This window comes from Pangasianodon hypophthalmus, chromosome 29 (assembly GCF_027358585.1).
Source record: "Pangasianodon hypophthalmus isolate fPanHyp1 chromosome 29, fPanHyp1.pri, whole genome shotgun sequence".
NCBI classification, from domain to species: Eukaryota; Metazoa; Chordata; class Actinopteri; order Siluriformes; family Pangasiidae; genus Pangasianodon; species Pangasianodon hypophthalmus.
Genome location: NC_069738.1, coordinates 15,901,010 through 15,920,125, shown reverse-complemented (window position 1 = coordinate 15,920,125; position 19,116 = coordinate 15,901,010). Strand labels below are relative to the sequence as shown.

General features: G+C 41.4%; 1 protein-coding gene across 1 annotated transcript in view; it reads left to right on the top strand.

Annotated features, from left to right (window-relative positions):
- Nucleotides 1-19,116, top strand: part of atp1a3a (ATPase Na+/K+ transporting subunit alpha 3a) — a 42,247-nt gene that overhangs the window by 9,484 nt on the left and 13,647 nt on the right. Inside the window, exons 3-11 of the mRNA XM_026927874.3 lie at nucleotides 619-678; nucleotides 1,574-1,777; nucleotides 2,053-2,166; nucleotides 2,341-2,475; nucleotides 6,419-6,536; nucleotides 7,929-8,197; nucleotides 12,674-12,872; nucleotides 14,896-15,140; nucleotides 16,959-17,151. Coding sequence (XP_026783675.1) covers nucleotides 619-678; nucleotides 1,574-1,777; nucleotides 2,053-2,166; nucleotides 2,341-2,475; nucleotides 6,419-6,536; nucleotides 7,929-8,197; nucleotides 12,674-12,872; nucleotides 14,896-15,140; nucleotides 16,959-17,151 — 1,537 coding nt within the window. The remainder of the gene's footprint in view (nucleotides 1-618; nucleotides 679-1,573; nucleotides 1,778-2,052; nucleotides 2,167-2,340; nucleotides 2,476-6,418; nucleotides 6,537-7,928; nucleotides 8,198-12,673; nucleotides 12,873-14,895; nucleotides 15,141-16,958; nucleotides 17,152-19,116) is intronic.

Below are 19,116 nucleotides of genomic sequence, written 5' to 3'. Positions count from 1 at the left end.
GTTGTACGACTGCAGTAAGCCACGTGAAAAATAAATTATCGTCACCTTTATGTAGTTCAGTAGCTTATTCTTTATACAGCTGTCTTTAAAGCCAGTTACTAAGCAAATGGCATATTAGGTGTATTGTTGGCTTTCACATTGTTCATGTGTTCTGACACAAAAGTCTTTATTTAATAAGAACTTTTTATTAACACATTATCTACGTTACTGAATTTACATTTCCTCTTTAGTCCTGATCTTTTTGACAGCTACATGGTTGATAATTTCCCGACTTTTAAACCACATAGAAGAACCAAATAAGAACAAGAAACAATATCTATAAAAGGAAAGAGGAATCCGAAATGACCAGACCAGTGTAGAAAGTGTGGAGCGTAAATGGAGATAGGATCAGTCTTGTGAATACCAGCGCTAAATTGGTACTTGAGTATTTTTAAACACATGAATATTGGGCTGCAAAATCAATAAGTTGCAACATATGCTAATGTCCTTCTATCACTGTTTGATACAAAGTGATATCCTCAGTGTGATTAATAAATTCCTAAATATCCCCTCTCACTTTCTCCCTCTTACTCTATGTCTATAATATTTCTCAATCTCATGCCACTTTCTATATATTAGACAGAGCATAAGATGTCCATTGAGGAAGTATGCCGAAAGTTCAACACTGACATTGTGCAGGTGGGTTTTATTGATCATTTATGTATCCTTTGACTCATTCTAGCTGCCTACTGGATGGGAGACCAAGCAAAACTTACATACTTTCAATAGCAAAAAAAAAAAAAAAGCCATGTGCAGTGCCTATAGTTCACAATCCTTTTCTGTTATGTCCATGTTCAGTGTTATGCCACACGACCCTGGAGAGTAACAGCAGCAGGATTTTGTAGTTCAGAGGCTTTGAGGAGCAACAGCAGTATGAGTTATATCTGAGGAAAATTGGAAAATGTAACAAAAACTTGATCCTAAATGATCTTTTATTTTGTTTAAACAAAACTAATGTCCTTTTATCTGCATGTCTTCCAAAAAAAATGTGAGTTGACTTTACATTTAAGTCATGTGCATTGACATCACCGTAATCTAGGGGCAGGGCTTATTTGGTTGACAAGCTCTCAAAACAAATCAGTGTGCTTGACTCTCCGACACAAGAGAAAAGAGAAAAACAGCAGGTCATGGTGGCATAAAAAAGAAACCAGAAAAAACCTGCCAGCAGTTGATTTCTACTCTCGGAGTGCTGATCCTAGCAAGTGACTGTAGTCATCTTCATGGCTGAAGAGTGTATTTTTTATTGAGTGTATACAGTATGGATAAGTCACAAAATTTCATCTAATAAATGATCTGTATATTGGAAGCAATGGAACCTTTGAATTTGTGTCAGTTACTTAATGATTAATGAGAAAATGATGCTTATATTCAAGAGAGTGTTATGAAAGATTATTAATAATTAAAGCTATGAGACAGGATAATTATTCTGATGCAGTGTGAGAACATGTTTAGTGAATTATACATAGTGATACAGGTCTCACACACTCTCTCTCTCTCTCTCTCACTCTCACTGTCTCTCTCTTTTTCTCTCCAGGGTCTAACTAATGCTAAAGCAGCTGAGTTTCTGGCCCGGGATGGTCCAAACGCACTCACTCCTCCACCCACTACCCCAGAGTGGGTTAAGTTTTGCCGCCAGCTCTTTGGGGGCTTCTCCATCCTACTATGGATTGGAGCCATCCTCTGCTTCCTGGCCTATGCCATCCAGGCAGTCACAGAAGACGAACCAGCTGGAGACAACGTGAGGATACACACAGCTTAGTTGAGGCAGGAGACAGAAGCATTTGGGGAGGCTAGAGAGGAATAGAAAAGAATGAGTGGGTTTATGGATAAGGACAAGGACTTGTTAGTGCTGGGGAGCCACTTGCTCCTGGTTCCACTGCATTCTTAGGAAAATGCAAACACGTATAGAAAGACAAGAAAGGGTTGGAATGGGTGAACTATCCCTCAAAATAATTAAATTATGTTCTTATGCATTTAATCATCCTAATTTGGATTTGCTTGTCCCTTTGTCAGTTGTACCTGGGCATCGTCCTATCTGCTGTGGTTATCATTACTGGCTGCTTCTCCTACTTCCAGGAGGCTAAGAGCTCAAAGATCATGGAGTCCTTCAAAAACATGGTGCCCCAGGTATTGCTAACCGCTCACTAATAAATGCGAAGTAAATTTTTTTTGTTTTCAGTAAAAGTTTAATTCCTTGCTCTGTGATTTACAAAAGTTCTCAAAGTTATTATATGTATAAATTGCAACTGAAATTTCCATTCTGACTCTGTCTGTGTGTGTGTGTGTGTGTGTGTGACATAGCAAGCGTTAGTGATCCGTGAGGGGGAGAAGCTGCAGATTAATGCTGAGGAGGTGGTAGCTGGAGATTTGGTGGAGGTGAAAGGAGGAGACAGGATCCCTGCTGATCTAAGAATCATCTCTGCTCATGGTTGCAAGGTAAACACACACACACACACACACACACAAGGGGTGTGACACAATGCCATTATCTTCTGTATCTGTTTTATTGCTCAATATATCCGTATGTGTTTGATTTAAAACAGAAGTGGATGTGGCCTATATTGTGTTATCTGTTATTTAGGCTACACAATTAAGTATAAAGCTGAATGCAGTTGCTGGATGTGTTGCTGATGAGGTCTTTTATTTTCATTATAATGCCTGTAATTTTCATGAGTATATTACATCCAGTGGCTTCTGTGCCGGTCCCAAGCCCGGATAAATAGAGAGGGTTGCGTCGGGGAGGGCATCCGGCGTAAAACATTGCCAAATTTAAACATGCGAATCGTCAGTACTCTGAATTTCATACCGGATCGGTCGAGGCCCGGGTTAACAACGACCGCCATTGGCGCCGGTGACCTACAGGTCGCCGGTGGAAATTGGGCTACTGTTGGTCGAAGAAGTAGAGGAGGGAGGAGAGTACGTAGACAGAGAGAGAAGAGGAAAGGTAAGAATGTAGGATAGAAGAATAGGAGAATAGGAACTCTGAATGTTGGTACTATGACAAGGAAAGGTAGAGAGCTGGCTGATATGATGGAGAGAAGGAAGATGGATATACTGTGTGTACAGGAGACCAGGTGGAAGGGTAGCAAGGCTCGTAGTATAGGAGCAGGATTCAAGCTCTTTTATTATGGTGTAGATAGCAAGAGAAATGGGGTAGGTGTGGTCTTGAAGGAGGAGTTTGGGAAGAATGTTCTGAAGGTGAAGAGAGTGTCAGAAAGGGTGATGAGTCTGAAGTTAGAGATTGAAGGGGTGATGTTGAATGTTGTGTGAGTCAGAGGAGAAAGAGAGATTCTGGAGTGAATTAGATGAGGTGATAGAGAGTATTCCCATGGGTGAGAGAGTGGTGATAGGACCAGATTTTAATGGACATGTTGGTGAGGGGAACACAGGTGATGAGGAGGTGATGGGCAAGTTTGGAGTTAAGGAAAGGAACCTTGAAGGACAGATGGTAGTGGACTTTGCTAAGAGGATGGACATGGCTGTGGTTAACACTTATTTTCAGAAGAGGGTGGAGCATAGAGTGACTTACAAGAGTGGAGGTAGGAGCACACAGGTAAACTACATCCTATGTAGAAGAGGCAGACTGAAAGAGATTAGTGACTGTAAAGTGGTAGTGGGAGAGAGTGTAGCCAGACAGCATAGGATAGTGGTGTGTAGGATGACTTTGATGGTCTGTAAGAAGAAGAGGTCAAAGATAGAGATAGAGAAGAAAACCAAGTGGTGGAAGCTGAAAAAGAAGGCAGTCTTTATTCAGAAGTTGAGGCAGGCTCTGGGTGATCAGGTAGTGCTGCCAGATGACTGGGAAACTACAGCAGAAATGATCAGGGTGACTGGAAGAAAGGTGCTGGGTGTGTCATCTGGAAGGAGGAAAGAAAGGAGACTTGGTGGTGGAATGAGGAAGTTCAGGATAGTATCCAGAGGAAGAGGTTAGCCAAGAAGAAGTGGGACATGGACAGGACTGAAGAGAGTAGACAGGAATACAAGGAGCTACAGCGCAGCGTGAAGAGGGAGGTGTCTAAGGCCAAGCAGGAGGCATATGACGAGTTGTACACTAGGTTAGACACTAGAGAAGGACAGACAGACTTGTACAGGTTAGCTAGGCAGAGATGGGAAGGATGTGCAGCAAGTTAGAGTTATTAAGGATAGAGATGGAAGGGTGCTCACAAGTGAGGAGAGTGTACAGAGGAAATGGAAGGAGTACTCTGAAGAGCTGATGAATGAGGAAAATGAGAGGGAAAAAAAAAGTAGAAGGGGTGACCTCTGTGGAACAGAAAGTAGATAAGATTAGAAAGGATGAAGTCAGGAAGGCTTTGAAGAGGATGAAAAGTGGAAAGGCAGTTGGTCCCGACGACATCCCAGTGGAGGTCTGGAAGTGTCTAGGAGAGGCAGCAGTGGAATTTTTAACTAGTTTGTTTAACAGGGTTTTAGAGAGTGAGAAGATGCCTGAGGAATGGAGAAGGAGTCTATTAGTGCTGATCTTTAAGAATAAGGGTGACATGCTAAGTTGCAGTAACTATAGGGGGATAAAGTTGATGAGCCATACAATGAAGCTATGGGAAAGAGTAGTGGAAGCTAGGTTAAGGAAGGTAGTGGAAATTTGTGAGCAGCAGTATGGCTTCATGCCCAGAAAGAGCACAACAGATGCAATTTTTGCTCTGAGAATTTTGATGGAGGAGTATAGGGATGGTCAGAGGGAGTTGCACTGTGTGTTTGTAGACTTGGAGAAGGCGTATGACAGGGTGCCAAGAGAAGAGCTGTGGTACTGTATGAGGAAGTGAGGAGTAGCAGAGAAGTATGTCAGAGTGGTGCAGGACATGTATGAGAGGAGCAGGACAGTGGTGAGGTGTGCTGTAGGTCAGACAGAGGAGTTCAAAGTGGAGGTGGGACTGCATCAGGGATCGGCTCTGAGCCCCTTCCTGTTTGCTATGGTGATGGACCAGTTGTCAGAGGAGGTCAGACAGGAGTCTCCTTACACAATGATGTCTGCGGATGACATTGTGATCTGTAGTGAGAGCAGACAGCAGGTGGAGGAAAACCTGGAGAGGTGGAGGTTTGCGCTGGAGAGAAGAGGAATGAAAGTCAATCGTAGTAAGACTGAGTACATGTGTGTGAATGAAAGAGAGGGAAGTGGAACAGTAAGATTACAAGGTGAAAAGGTGAAGAAGGTACAAGAGTTTAAGTACTTGGGGTCACCAGTCCAGAGTAATGGAGAGTGTGGGAAAGAGGTAAAGAAGCGAGTGCAGGCAGGTTGGAATGGGTGGAGAAAGGTTTCGGGAGTTCTGTGTGATAGAAAAATATCAGCGAGACTCAAGGGGAAGGTGTACAAGACAGTGGTGAGACCGGCCATGCTGTATGGTTTAGAGACAGTGGCACTGAGGAAGAGACAGGAGTCAGAGCTAGAGGTAGCAGAGCTGAAGATGTTGAGCTTCTCTTTGGGAGTGACAAGGTTGGACAGGATTACGAACGAGTACATCAGAGGGACAGCTCATGTTGGACGTTTGGGGGACAGAGTTAGGGAGGTCAGATTATGATAGTGTGGACATGTTCAGAGGAGGGAGAGTGAGTATATTGGTAGGAGAATGTTGGACATGGAGCTGCCAGGCAGGAGGCAAAGAGGAAGGCCAAAGAGGAGGTATATGGAGGTAATAAATGAGGATATGAAGCTAGTGGGTGCAAGTGTTGAGGATGCAGAAGATAGGGAGAGGTGGAGAGTGATGATTCGCTGTGGCGACCCCTGAAGGGAAAAGCCGAAAGAAGAAGAAGAAGAAGATATTGCATCTCCTACTTACAGAATGTTAATGAGCTTGCTCTTTTTTGTAAGTTCCGTGAGCATGTTGCCAGTTTTCTCATATAATTGCCACATATTACATATATACACTGCAAATCAGAAATGCACACCGCTGTTCACTTTTTCCCCCAAAAAGACAAAATAGAAGAAAAAATATCTATCTTTTCCTGTACCGAAAAATTTTGGTCTTATTTGAAATCTTTTTGTTTGGTTTATGAGTTAAATTAGGGTGGGAATTTTGCTGAAACCTGGAAATCCTCCCCACGAGCTTCAGCAAAGCTGGCAATCTTTAACAAAAAAAACAACAAAAAAAGCAATAACAATACTCTGCGTGTTATTCGTATCTGTATTTCTGTTTGTTTAGGATGCATTATCTGTTCAATCTGAATAACGTATTCAGTTACATAACACACACAAACACAATTTAGCCTTTCAGACCTGGTATAGTAAGCCTTTGATAGTTGGCTTACTGTTTTCTTTTCGATAATATTGCTGTTAAACTGCCTGTAGAGGTTTGTGAAGACAATACGCATGATATTATTATAGGGATTTTTAACTGACATGGTATTTAATGTTTTCTGCATGTTTCAGGTTGACAACTCCTCACTGACAGGTGAATCTGAGCCTCAGACCAGGTCACCTGACTGCACCCATGACAACCCCCTGGAGACCCGCAACATTGCCTTTTTCTCAACCAACTGTGTTGAAGGTACAGTTGTCCTAGCAACTGCCTCACTGTTCCATCTTCTGGATGCTTTCCTTTAATCTTTTTATGCAACTCTGCTTCATGCTGTGGTTTTGTTTTCATTCTGCTGTGAAATGGATGATGAAATCGTGTTGTCATGACAACAAGCTCTCCCATTTCCTCTGCATGTTCCTCACACAGTGTCCTTTTCACTGCCTTTCAAACATATCTGCCGTTTAAACAAATTAAACCAAATTGCTGCACAATAAATGCATAAATAAAGGGATTTTACATATGTGCACTGCCATATTTATACCCCCGGGAAGAAAAGGACATGTTTAAAGGACTTGTTGGTGTCTAATTCTACTTGTTGACTAAATATTTTGAATTATTGTATGTTGGTTGCTGATAGTGCAGATTAATTTTGCTAATGACATTCTAATCAGGGAAAGGACTGAAAACTATGGATCAAAAAAATGACAGCATTCATTTTGATAACTTCTGTTCAAATGGATTTTTTAAAATCTGCCCCTCCCTCACTCATAAACAGAACAATTATAGAGCGAGCATGGAGTAGAGTGAGAACAGCTCAACTCTGGGCATGATGCCAGTCCATTGCAATGCAGCATGTGCACACACATTCACACCTAGAGGCAAAATATATTAGCCAATCCACATCACACCTACTGGCATGTTTTTCGGATGTGGGAGGAAACCAGAGAACCTGGAGAAAACCCATGCGGACACAGGGATGACATACACAGAAACTCCACACAGACAGTAACCTGAGCTAAGGATCGAATCTGGGACCCTGAAACAATAAGTTGTTTCAGCCACAAAATGGTGTGAAACTGCATCTATAACCAATATAAAATATAGCTAATTTGTTCCAGAATAGACTGTACTGCATGATTAGTGATTTACAATTACCTTTACTGGTTTAGCAGTTGCTTTTATCCAAAGTGAGCTATGAGCTGTTTGAGATGCTGCCAGGAAAACAAGCACTCTAGAGCTAAATATAAGCAAGTGCAAGATAGCTGTAGGGAGAAGAGCAACAGTTGAACACAATAGTTGGAGTAAGTGGAGTACATAGGACAACGAGACACAATAATCAAAAAGTTGTGAATCTGTCAAACAGTTGTCTACAAATTATACTAATATTTGATAAGTGAATTATAGTGATTAGTAAATAATATTAAAATTACAAGGAATACTAATAACTATGATTTGTGAGGTATACTTATAGACTCTCAAGATCTACTATTTTTATGAGAGAAAATGAGAAAATTTCAACTGTATCTTATTTTTGATAGCAGACCTGCTGGAATATCCGGTGTAAAAAATTCAGCAAGTTAAACATAATCACCAACATAAAAACACTGAAGTTTGAGTGTTGTGTTACTTTCTGTTACACAGGTACGGCGCGCGGCATTGTGGTGTGCACTGGTGATCGAACTGTCATGGGTCGCATTGCCACTCTGACCTCCGGCCTTGAGACGGGCAAGACCCCCATCGCCAAAGAGATTGAGCACTTCATCCACATCATCACGGGCGTGGCTGTTTTCCTGGGAGTCACCTTTTTCATCCTGTCCATCATCTTAGGCTACTCCTGGTTGGAGGCCGTTATCTTCCTCATTGGCATCATTGTGGCAAATGTGCCTGAAGGACTCCTAGCCACTGTCACTGTGAGAGTCTCTTAATTTTGATATTTTATTTATTTGGATTATTTTGGCCTCAGACTAGGGGTGTGCGATATGTATCGTCTACGAAAATATTTTAATTGTAGTTTTAACGATGTGCGAGCTGACACTATCGAGTCACTCACTTTGCAAAAACCAATAAAAAACGCACCTTGAGTGTCCACGCTTTCACTGCTATTAGAAGTAGCCTATTAGAATGCAGTGTGCAAGTTAAGCTAGCGTAGCGGCCTAAAAATGCACGACTGAAGTTAAAAATGAGTGAACAAACAGCGCCTGGAGACAAAATATAGACACCACCAGCTTCACAATTTATGTCATTAGATTTAATTGCTAGATGTGGGACATGCACACTTGCCTGCAGGTGGTTTGGCTTTGAAAAGATGTATGTTGCTCAGAAGACGGCGATCTGGAAACTATGTCGGAAATCGTTTGCTGTTAAAGACAGCTTGACAACTTACTTTTTTTTATCACCCGCTAACTAATCACCGCACAGAATATGAAGACTATTAAAAGCTTCAGGAGTCAGCTGTCCACGACACGCCTAAACCAGCCAAAGTACCAACACAAACCTTACGGCAAGAAAAGCAGCAGGTGGCAAGACATAACAATTTCAACGCAAAAGACATGGTGCTAGTTCAAGCGGTTGAGAGAGATGGTTTCAAACCATATTGTATTGCTTTTACTTGAATGCTTCAGTTTTAAATAATATCTCTTTTCCTTAAATATGTTGTTTTCATTATCATTAGTAAGCAGTTAATATTCTATTAACAAGAGTGAGAAAATATAAGACTTTTACAAACACATTTTCGAAGGATGCAAAATATCGTCTACTTTATCGTTATCAACAAAATCCCAGAAAATATTGAGATATCGCTTTTTGTCAGTATTGCACACCCCTTCCTCAGACATTTTTTGTGAATGTGAGATCTATGTTCAACTGCTTTGTTGTTGTGTGGGTGGAAGCAACAGTACACATTGTGCTGTGTGTCAGACTGTGTGTGTGTGTGTGTGTGTGTGTGTGTGTGTGCGCGCGTTCGTGCGTGCGGAGGTGCCAACATCTATGGTTTAGCATTTATGCAATTTTTGCCCCGTGCTACAGTGAATGCCCCCTTGTTACAGCCACCTGAAAACTATGCTTTTCTGCTTTTTCAGAAAAAAATTAGTTAATAAATTGTACATATCCTTCACTATAATTTAGACAATTTATTATGTGTAACATCTGTTACAGCTGCAGACTGGATATGAATTTAATTAATTTTGTAACAAAAGTAAGCTTATATACTCAGTTGGTTACTTATAAATTCAAACATTTCTGAAGATTGCAAATATCAGTTCTATCCCTAGAACCCTAACCTCCAGGCACGGGGAGAATCACCTGGACCTGTCAACACCTGCAGCTATCTACACCTCTGTGACGGAGCTCCTCTAAGCTCGCCGCCAGTCCAGTTTATGGAAGTCTGTGCTGCTATACATGTGTAAATCAACCATGAAAAACCTACCCTATGTGTCAAGGTCAATCGTGGAGAAGGTCACAGTTCTGTGAAACTAGAAACCAGTGCAACTATATGGCCTCGCCACGTGGCATCCTGAATGCCATGAACCTTAAATCAATCCCACGTTTACATCATGAGTTGGGCTCCAACAGTGACCTCCCACCACTAAGATGTTCGGGCATTCCAAGTCAAAGTCTTACCCACCATGCATGCAGGTGGCCCTGTCAACTCTGATGGCCAGAGGCATAAGGGTACTGCTGTATTTGGATGAATGACTCCTATGTGTCCCCACCAAGGAGCAGACCGTATGGGACAGGTTTTCCATCCTTGAATACATTATGGCGCTCAGTCTCACAGTAAACTCAGAAGCTCCCTAGTACCAAAGCAGACCACACAGTTCCTCAGTGTGCTGCTAAATTCATTGAGAATGCTAGCCATTGAAAGTGAATATAGTGACTATTGCAGTGTGCCACAGCACACTGGGTGTGCCTCACTTATAAACCACTGTTTGATCATGCTTCCACAAGAGCCCTGTGTGAGATCACACCCTTGTACTGGAGTCTTTTAAGTGCTATTTTAGTCGTTTGACTATCCTGACATGCTGCAGTTGCACAGGTGTTCAGCTATAAAATGGACAAATTTCTTCATCTATCTACCTCCACTAAAACTAGCATTGTGTCTCAAATCACATACTTATGTTCTATTACTGAGTATTGTCAAGTCAGGTTGTTTTTTTTTTATTGTCATTCTTCTATATAGTTTGTATACATTGGAACGAAATGTCATTTCTCCAGGACCATGGTGCAACACAGAACAGTACGCAAGACTACATAAAGCACAGGTACACAACAATGTGAGATGAGTGCAGGACAATAAATACACAGAACAGAACAATAGATACACAGGATACTAAAAATAAAGAACATGGGCTGTAAACTGTAAAAATTTGATATAGTAGCAGCAATACATTTAGTGTTCCATAAAGTAACTGATGCAGCTTTGCAAAGTGCAGGTGTGCAGTGGTATTAAATCATACAGGGTTAGGTGTTTGGCTAGTCCAGGTGAGCGCTGGGAGGCAGCAGGGTGTTGAGGAATCTGACGGATGCTCCTGTAGCTTCTGCCAGATGGCACGCGGGTGAAGCGTTCATGGAATGGGTTAGAGGGGTTGTCCGAAATGCTGGTGGTGTTAACACTAAGTATTAACACTAACCGGGTTTTCTATTACAGTGTTCAACTTTTAAAAATCTCTCATGTAGCCTTCAAATCTACTGAACATGCAAACTCCACGCGTACACGATTCGAACTCCCAACTCCAGAGATGAAAGGCAAACATTCTAACCACTAAGCCATTTGCTATCATTTACTTGTCCAATTACTTTTGAGCCTGTGAAAATGGAGGGAATATGTAAAAAAAAAAAAAAAAAATGGCTGTTATGCCCGTTGAATTAAAGATGAAAGTCTAGACTTTAATCACATCTTGATTGCCTCATTTCAAATCCATTGTGGCCATGTCTGTATGTTACTAACATAATAAAATGTTCAAATGTTACAGTAGTCCTTAATTATAAATATGGAATTAAAAAAAAATAGGGTGGTCAAGGCTTGGGGTCACAGAAAATGTCCATTTGGGATCATTTGCCCAAAAAGTTAGGGAACCGTGGTGTACAGGCATGCCGGAAGCACACTCCCTCCTGTGACGTCACTCTACAAGGAGTGTCTCTTCGTCATTATTTAGAGGCAGGCTGCTTCAGAAAGACTGTGCTGCTGAGCGTTACTTCATACCTTCTCCATATTCTACAAGCATAACAGCATCTATCCCAGTGGCATGAGTGTGGTCATCTCCAAACACCTTTCTGCTCAGTCATAAGGTTGGTTGGCTCCTCATGACATTGGGGCATAGGTTATCCAGGTGATTTTCACTGCCCCTGGTGTTCATAGAACCAGTTACATAGGTAACTACTGTTCAGACAATACTCCCTTTATTATATATGCTGTCAGCACCAAGCTGTGTCGTCCAATAGCACAAGATTTTGTGATAAAAATCTTGTTTTCCCTCTCTTAGCAATGTTGGTGCCTCTGTGTGTGTGTGTGTGTGTGTGTGTGTGTGTGTGATACAGGTTTTCTACCCTGTGTTTTAATAAGCTAGTCTTTGTAGTTCTCTGGTTCCTTCTAATTCTTCCCAACAACTACTCTTTTTTTAAATTGGTTTCGTAGAATCAGTGCTATTTTTTATTCCTTGGTGTTGGTGAATGTCCTGTTCCTGTTCTAGCCGTCTGTCTTCCTGTGACAGTGTGTGTCTGTGACAGCTCTGTGACTCTTTTTGTCTTCTGTGGCTTTGTACCCTCTTTTCATTCCTCTCTTTCTGTAACTCTTCATGACTGTGACTCTATCGCTGTCTCTTTGTGTTTTCTCTTTCTCTTGTCCTCATTTTTCAGACTCTCACTGTTGAAGGCCTAGGCCAGTGTGAAAAGCTGAAAAAGTATTACACTGTGGGAGACGTAGTTTGCTTGCACTGGCTGATGGCAGTGATTTATGAGAGATTTGACACTCTTGCAGTTGTGGGCTGTTGTTGTTGCTTGGCTTGGCTGTGCTGGACTCACCTGTGCTTGCTGACTGTGCTGTAAATCCAGAATGTGCTTGAGCTGTAGCTGTGCTGCACCTGTGCTTTGCTGTTTAAGCTTTGCTTTTCACTGGCTTCAATCTTGAATGATCTGCAAGTGCACTGGAATGCACTGTGTCAGTATAAAATGTCTGATGGAATTTCACTAATAATGATTTTCTTTGTTTTCTCTCTTTTTCTCACATTTTTTACATCCTCTTTAACATCCTAAAACCTTTTACTGCCTTTCCAACTACTGCAATCTTTACTTTCTGTCTTTTCTTCTCTCGGTTTTCATTCTGTTCCTGTCTTCACCCCTCTGGTCCTCTCGCTCTGTCCTGCTCTCTTTCTCTCTGTCTCTCTGTTTAGGTATGTCTGACCCTTACAGCTAAACGCATGGCTCGTAAGAACTGCCTGGTGAAGAACCTTGAAGCTGTTGAGACTTTGGGTTCCACTTCCACCATCTGCTCAGATAAGACTGGCACCCTGACACAGAACCGCATGACTGTGGCCCATATGTGGTTCGATAATCAGATCCATGAGGCCGACACTACTGAGGACCAGTCTGGTGAGACAAGAACTACTAAATAATATTAAATGAAAGCTATTAGGGAGCCGTTACTTTCCATTCACTTGCATTCACATCAACATTTTCATTGGAATATTTTAATATTGCACCTTCTCTACTCATATACCCCAACGTTTTATATACACTATATTACCAAAAGTATTCGGTCACCCATCCAAATGATCAGAATCAGGTGTCCTAATCACTTGGCCTGGCCACAGGTGTATAAAATCAAGCACTTAGGCATGCAGACTGTTTTTACAAACGTTTGTGAAAGAATGGGCCGCTCTCAGGAGCTCAGTGAATTCCAGCGTGGAACTGTCATAGGATGCCACCTGTGCAACAAATCCAGTCGTGAAATTTCCTCGCTCCTAAATATTCCACAGTCAACTGTCAGCTTTATCATAACAAAATGGAAGAGTTTGGGAACAACAGCAACTCAGCCACGAAGTGGTAGGCCACGGAAACTGACGGAGAGGGGTCAGCGGATGCTGAAGCGCATAGTGCAAAGAGGTCGTCGACTTTCTTCACAGTCAATTGCTACAGAGCTCCAAACTTCATGTGACCTTCAGATTAGCCCAAGTACAGTACGCAGAGAGCTTCATGGAATGGGTTTCCATGGCCGAGCAGCTGCATCCAAGCCACACATCACCAAGTGCAATGCAAAGCGTCGGATGCAGTGGTGTAAAGCACGCCGCCACTGGACTCTAGAGCAGTGGAGACGCGTTCTCTGGAGTGATGAATCACGCTTTTCCATCTGGCAATCTGATGGACGAGTCTGGGTTTGGAGGTTGCCAGGAGAACGGTACATTTCGGACTGCATTGTGCCGAGTGTGAAATTTGGTGGAGGAGGAATTATGGTGTGGGGTTGTTTTTCAGGAGTTGGGCTTGGCCCCTTAGTTCCAGTGAAAGGAACTTTGAATGCTTCAGGATACCAAAACATTTTGGACAATTCCATGCTCCCAACCTTGTGGGAACAGTTTGGAGCAGGCCCCTTCCTCTTCCAACATGACTGTGCACCAGTGCACAAAGCAAGGTCCATAAAGACATGGATGACAGAGTCTGGTGTGGATGAACTTGACTGGCCTGCACAGAGTCCTGACCTGAACCCGATAGAACACCTTTGGGATGAATTAAAGGGGAGACTGAGAGCCAGGCCTTCTCGACCAACATCAGTGTGTGACCTCACCAATGCGCTTTTGGAAGAATGGTCAAAAATTTCTATAAACACACTCCTCAACCTTGTGGACAGCCTTCCCAGAAGAGTTGAAGCTGTAATAGCTGCAAAAGGTGGACCGACATCATAATGAACCCTATGGGTTAGGAATGGGATGGCACTTAAGTTCATATGTGAGTCAAGGCAGGTGACCGAATACTTTTGGTAATATAGTGTATATGTATATATATATATGCAGACATATTGTTAGATTATGTTATATAGCTATGTCATGAATGTTGTAGTGACTCAATGCAGCTACAGCAGAACACAGACACGGTGGTACAGTGAACAAAAATCCCCAGAGGGTCATTTATTTCAGTTTTAAGGCAGGAGGGGGAAGTGGTATGAAGAAGTTGGATGTGCTGGTTAGGCTGGTGCTTGTTCGGAGAGTGTTCTTAGTGATGTGTAGTCACGGGAGCTAGAGGCATCGGCCCCATGATAATTCAAGGGTGGAGGGAGCGGCTCGTCGTCAGAGTCTAGAAAAAAAAGGCGCAGAACAAGCACTGTTATAGGCATGCCAGCAGCTGCTCCCCTCTCTCTGTGCACACTGGGCTTTCATGCTCAGGAGAGAGGAAGCAGCTAAAATGATTAGTCACTGCCAGCTGTGCTGCTCATCCAGCTTCTCCCCGTAGCCATGTTCTGTTCGTCATGGGGCGTGTGGCCGTTTTGGTGAGTGGTGCAGTGGCCCATTGTCACAATATACGGTAGATTATGTATGGGAACATAAATGCATTTCACATCAGCAGCATTAAGGTTAGGGCTTGCAGCTGAAAAACATTATTTTAAAAAGCACTTTCATTTCAGGGACATCCTTCGATAAAACATCTGTGACGTGGGTGTCACTGGCCCGTGTGGCGGCACTCTGTAATAGGGCAGTGTTTAAGGCAGGGCAGGAGTCTCTGCCAATTCTCAAGCGGGATGTGGCTGGTGATGCCTCTGAATCAGCTCTGCTGAAGTGTATCGAGCTCTCCTGTGGCTCGGTCAAAGCCATGAGGGACAAGAACAAGAAGGTGGCTGAGATTCCCTTTAACTCGACCAACAAGTACCAGGTGAGTAATTGCTTTAGGTTCAATTATTGGAATTACAATGACAATTAGACACTTATTACAAGGCAGATTTTTAGGATTGGGGGAGGGGAAGCCCCAGTACTAGGTTTTCTAATAGGAAGGAAGCAGTAAACAGTAAACATTTATTGTCCTTCTCATTTATTTAAATGAATTGCTTTAGTAGAATAAATCACAACCTGGTGAAAAATATAGTACACTCATCCCAACTATTAAAATTGAAAAAGCATGTGCAGTTCTGCCTCTGTAGTGCCTCTCTGGTTCAACTCTGCAGTTTTGAATGATTTACAGTAAATATGCTGTACGTATGCAACAATGATTTTTGTATATTAAAATATTATCTACCTACTATTATAGTGTGGAATCTTGGCAGGTAAATAGCATTACCTGCTACCTACATATGAAAGCTATGGCTAATCTATATTGGTGTTAGACTGGTAATGAGTGAAAAGGTGTAGCAATCTATGCTATGACTCTATCGACTTTTAATCTTTGAGCACTTTCCACTGTAACTTATATAGACAATGTAATAAATTTTACAAACAGCTATTTGTGGGCTCATTTACGATATATACACCTAAACTAAAGAAAACAAACGTTTTTTAATATTTATTGGCTTCTCTTCACTATCCCTGTAAATCTCCAGGAGCTGTATGCACTCCCTCATCCAGAGACTCACATTCCTAAGGCCCTGGGCTGACTGTGTGCTCATCCGAACGTTAATTACACTTTTTTTTTGGATAGTCCATTGTAGACACTCTACAGTCATCAAACTTTCTATAGACTGTCAGGTCCTCAATTCATTCTAAAGATTATATTCATTCTAAAGATTATATCAGTTTAGAAGAAGCCTTTATTTTTCACATTTACATTACAGTACAATGAGATTATTTTCTGTGCATATCCCAGCTTGTTAGGAATCTGGGGTCAGAGCGCAGGGTCAGCTGTGATACAGCGCCCCCTGGAGCAGAGAGGGTTAAGGGCCTTGTTTAAGAGGTCAACAAGCTGAGGAGCTTGGTGGTGCTGGGGCTTGAATACCCGAATACCCCTTGCCTCTCGTTAATGATAACAGTTTAGACTGCAAAAAAATAATTACTAAGTGAAAATATCTTGAATATTGTCAGATTTATCTCGTTTATTGGCAGATAATTTTGCTAATTTTAAGCATTTATTTTGATATCTATCTGCTGTAAGAATATATGAAGCTTAAAATGAGTAAAAATGTTTCATAATAGGTTTAATAATCTTATATTTGGTTTATTGTAATCCTATAATAGCAAATACTAGATGACTAGATTCAAGATATTTTCACTTGGTAAGATGTCAGTTTTTGCAGTGTATCGTTGTTGTTGTTGTTTAGTATTAGTAGACTGTATTTACACTCTCTATTGGCTCAACTTGTCTCTATTTTACTTTATTTGGATGGTCAAGTTCATGTTTAGTACATCATAGACTTGTCCTCAGTCCTATCACAATTTCAGACTCAGCTCACATGAACTGTACTGGTACATTTTATGAGATGCTGAAAGACAGATAAATATCATACTGAGACAGGATAAATGTTGATAGGTTGGTCCATGACAGTCTATTGATGGTTCATAGAGTATCTTAAGAGGACTATCCACCAGATTTCTTTACATTTGCTGTGTTTACCTCATAAACCCACAAACATTTGGAGATTAGGAAACTTGTAGCAGATGTTGTCTTTCTTAATCAGTGGGAATGTTAACAGTGTTGGAGACCGTGTCTGATACGATGCAGTCCAGGTATTCTAAATGTTTTATATGTTTATTCCTTTTCCAGCTTTCAGTGCATGAGACCGAGGACACAAATGATAACCGCTACATGCTGGTGATGAAGGGCGCCCCAGAGCGTATTCTGGAACGTTGTTCCACCATCATGATGCAGGGTAAAGAGCAGCCCATGGATGAGGAGATGAAGGAGGCCTTCCAGAACGCCTATCTGGAGTTGGGAGGACTGGGAGAGAGAGTCCTGGGTGAGTGAGACATTATTATTGTTGGGAACACTGACATATTGATACCAAAGCCTACAATTCGGACACAGGATACATTTTGGCTGAATCAAAAAGAGTTGGAAGAGTTTTCATCTTCTGTGATATAAAGCAGAAATCCGCACTTAAGTAAAGGCACAATGGTAAGATCAGTAATTCTGTTTCACCCCTTCTGACTGACAGGGCACGTGCATTCACATCAGCACGTGGCACGTGCATCTCATTCTCCCTGCTGGCCAGTTTCTTATTCAGTGTTGTTTATCAGTGTATTCTACATCTCCTGCCATCGCTTTGACTGGTGGGCCTGTGACTACATGCTGTTATGGTGGTTGAATGGTTTTCCTTTGCTATTCAATAAAAGGGAGGAAATTCAAGTGAAGAGAAAGAGTGGTTCATTGTGTTGAGGGCAAACGAACTCCAGCCACAGAGCCATGTATTAATCCAGCTAAAGGTGCAAATATACTTCAGTTTGATCTCATGTACATGTGTGCATGCAGCTGCGCAGCTACGAGCTTCATTGTTCACAAACTCCCTTGCGTATCTTATGTAAATCTAGGGTATTAAAAGTAGCATCCACTAGTTGGGACGTCAGAGCCAAAACATCCTTACAGGCTGAATTGTAACATTTAGTGATTTCATGCACAGTGATGTTAAACACACTAACTCTTATATGAAAACCTTCTGCGGTTGACAAGATTGTTGTCATGGGCTGCATCTCAAAGCAAACACTCTCAATGTACATTCAAAAATTTTTACTAATCTATAAAATCCAGAAGACAAGTATGCAAAACAGTTGTTTAAAATTCAAATACTAACTGTAATAGGAAATCTGTTAGTGTTAGTATTTAGTAACAGGCTAGAATAGTACATAGGTATCCGATTTGAGACACTATGCTAGTTTGTTTCGTCAGCAGCAGACACAGTGCCGCATGGCGTTACACTGCCTCCACTGTTTACATTGATATTGCACCATGCAGACACGTCACAGTAATTTCTCAGGACATGCACAAGCGACGTGCCAAACGACTGCAGGATACGCAGCCATCTTGCCTATGTGTAGTTAACAGCAAGGATAAATCAGCCTTATGAGATGCAACTCTCATCATAACTAGGACTGAACTTTTTTAAAAAGCTATTAGGATTAGTTTGTGGTGCTAAGTATTATATGAAATATTTTTAACAGACCACACTTTCAAAACGTGGTAGGGACACATCCTCAGTGTGCGTGATTGTTTATAGAACTTGATTAATAGAAAGTGCTTCAATTTTCATATGCCCTGGACATAAATCCCTCCTGAACATATATGTTCAGATATGTTCAGACAAATATGTATACTTTCAATAAGTACATGAACTACACATATTAGAATGTTTGCTGGGGAGTTTATTAAGGGAACATCAACAGAAAGATAGCTTGAAAAACTTTTCCTATATTATGCTGTCCTGAGGTATGCGTACTTTTTTCTTGCAAAACCTCATATTCTTGTACCAAAACACTTTAAAATACTTGCACCTGAGAACATAAATTTTAACATATTATTAAAACAGTTGTAACCCTGCCAAGAAATTGATATCCTAAGTTCACCCAGGGCCACAGAGAGGAAGTAATCCAAAACCATAACATCCACAGATCTACAAGCCTTTCTAGTTGACTCTGGAGAAGTGGTGCCTAGATCAACACCACGAGGAACCCTGAACAGAAAAGACATCTATAAAATGGTGCCTCTGTCTAATAAACTATGAGTGCAAATCTCTTTTTATGAATGGGAAGTTATTTAGGATATTCATTCTACAATAAGGGGGAATATGTATTTAGACACTTTTGTTTTTGTTATTTAACATATTTTCAGTGCATACAACCCCTTGACTTTCTACTTATAAATATGAACAAAAAGTGTGTGTTCATAAGCATAAATAAAGGTATATTTAAAAAACAAAATTGATAGGGGA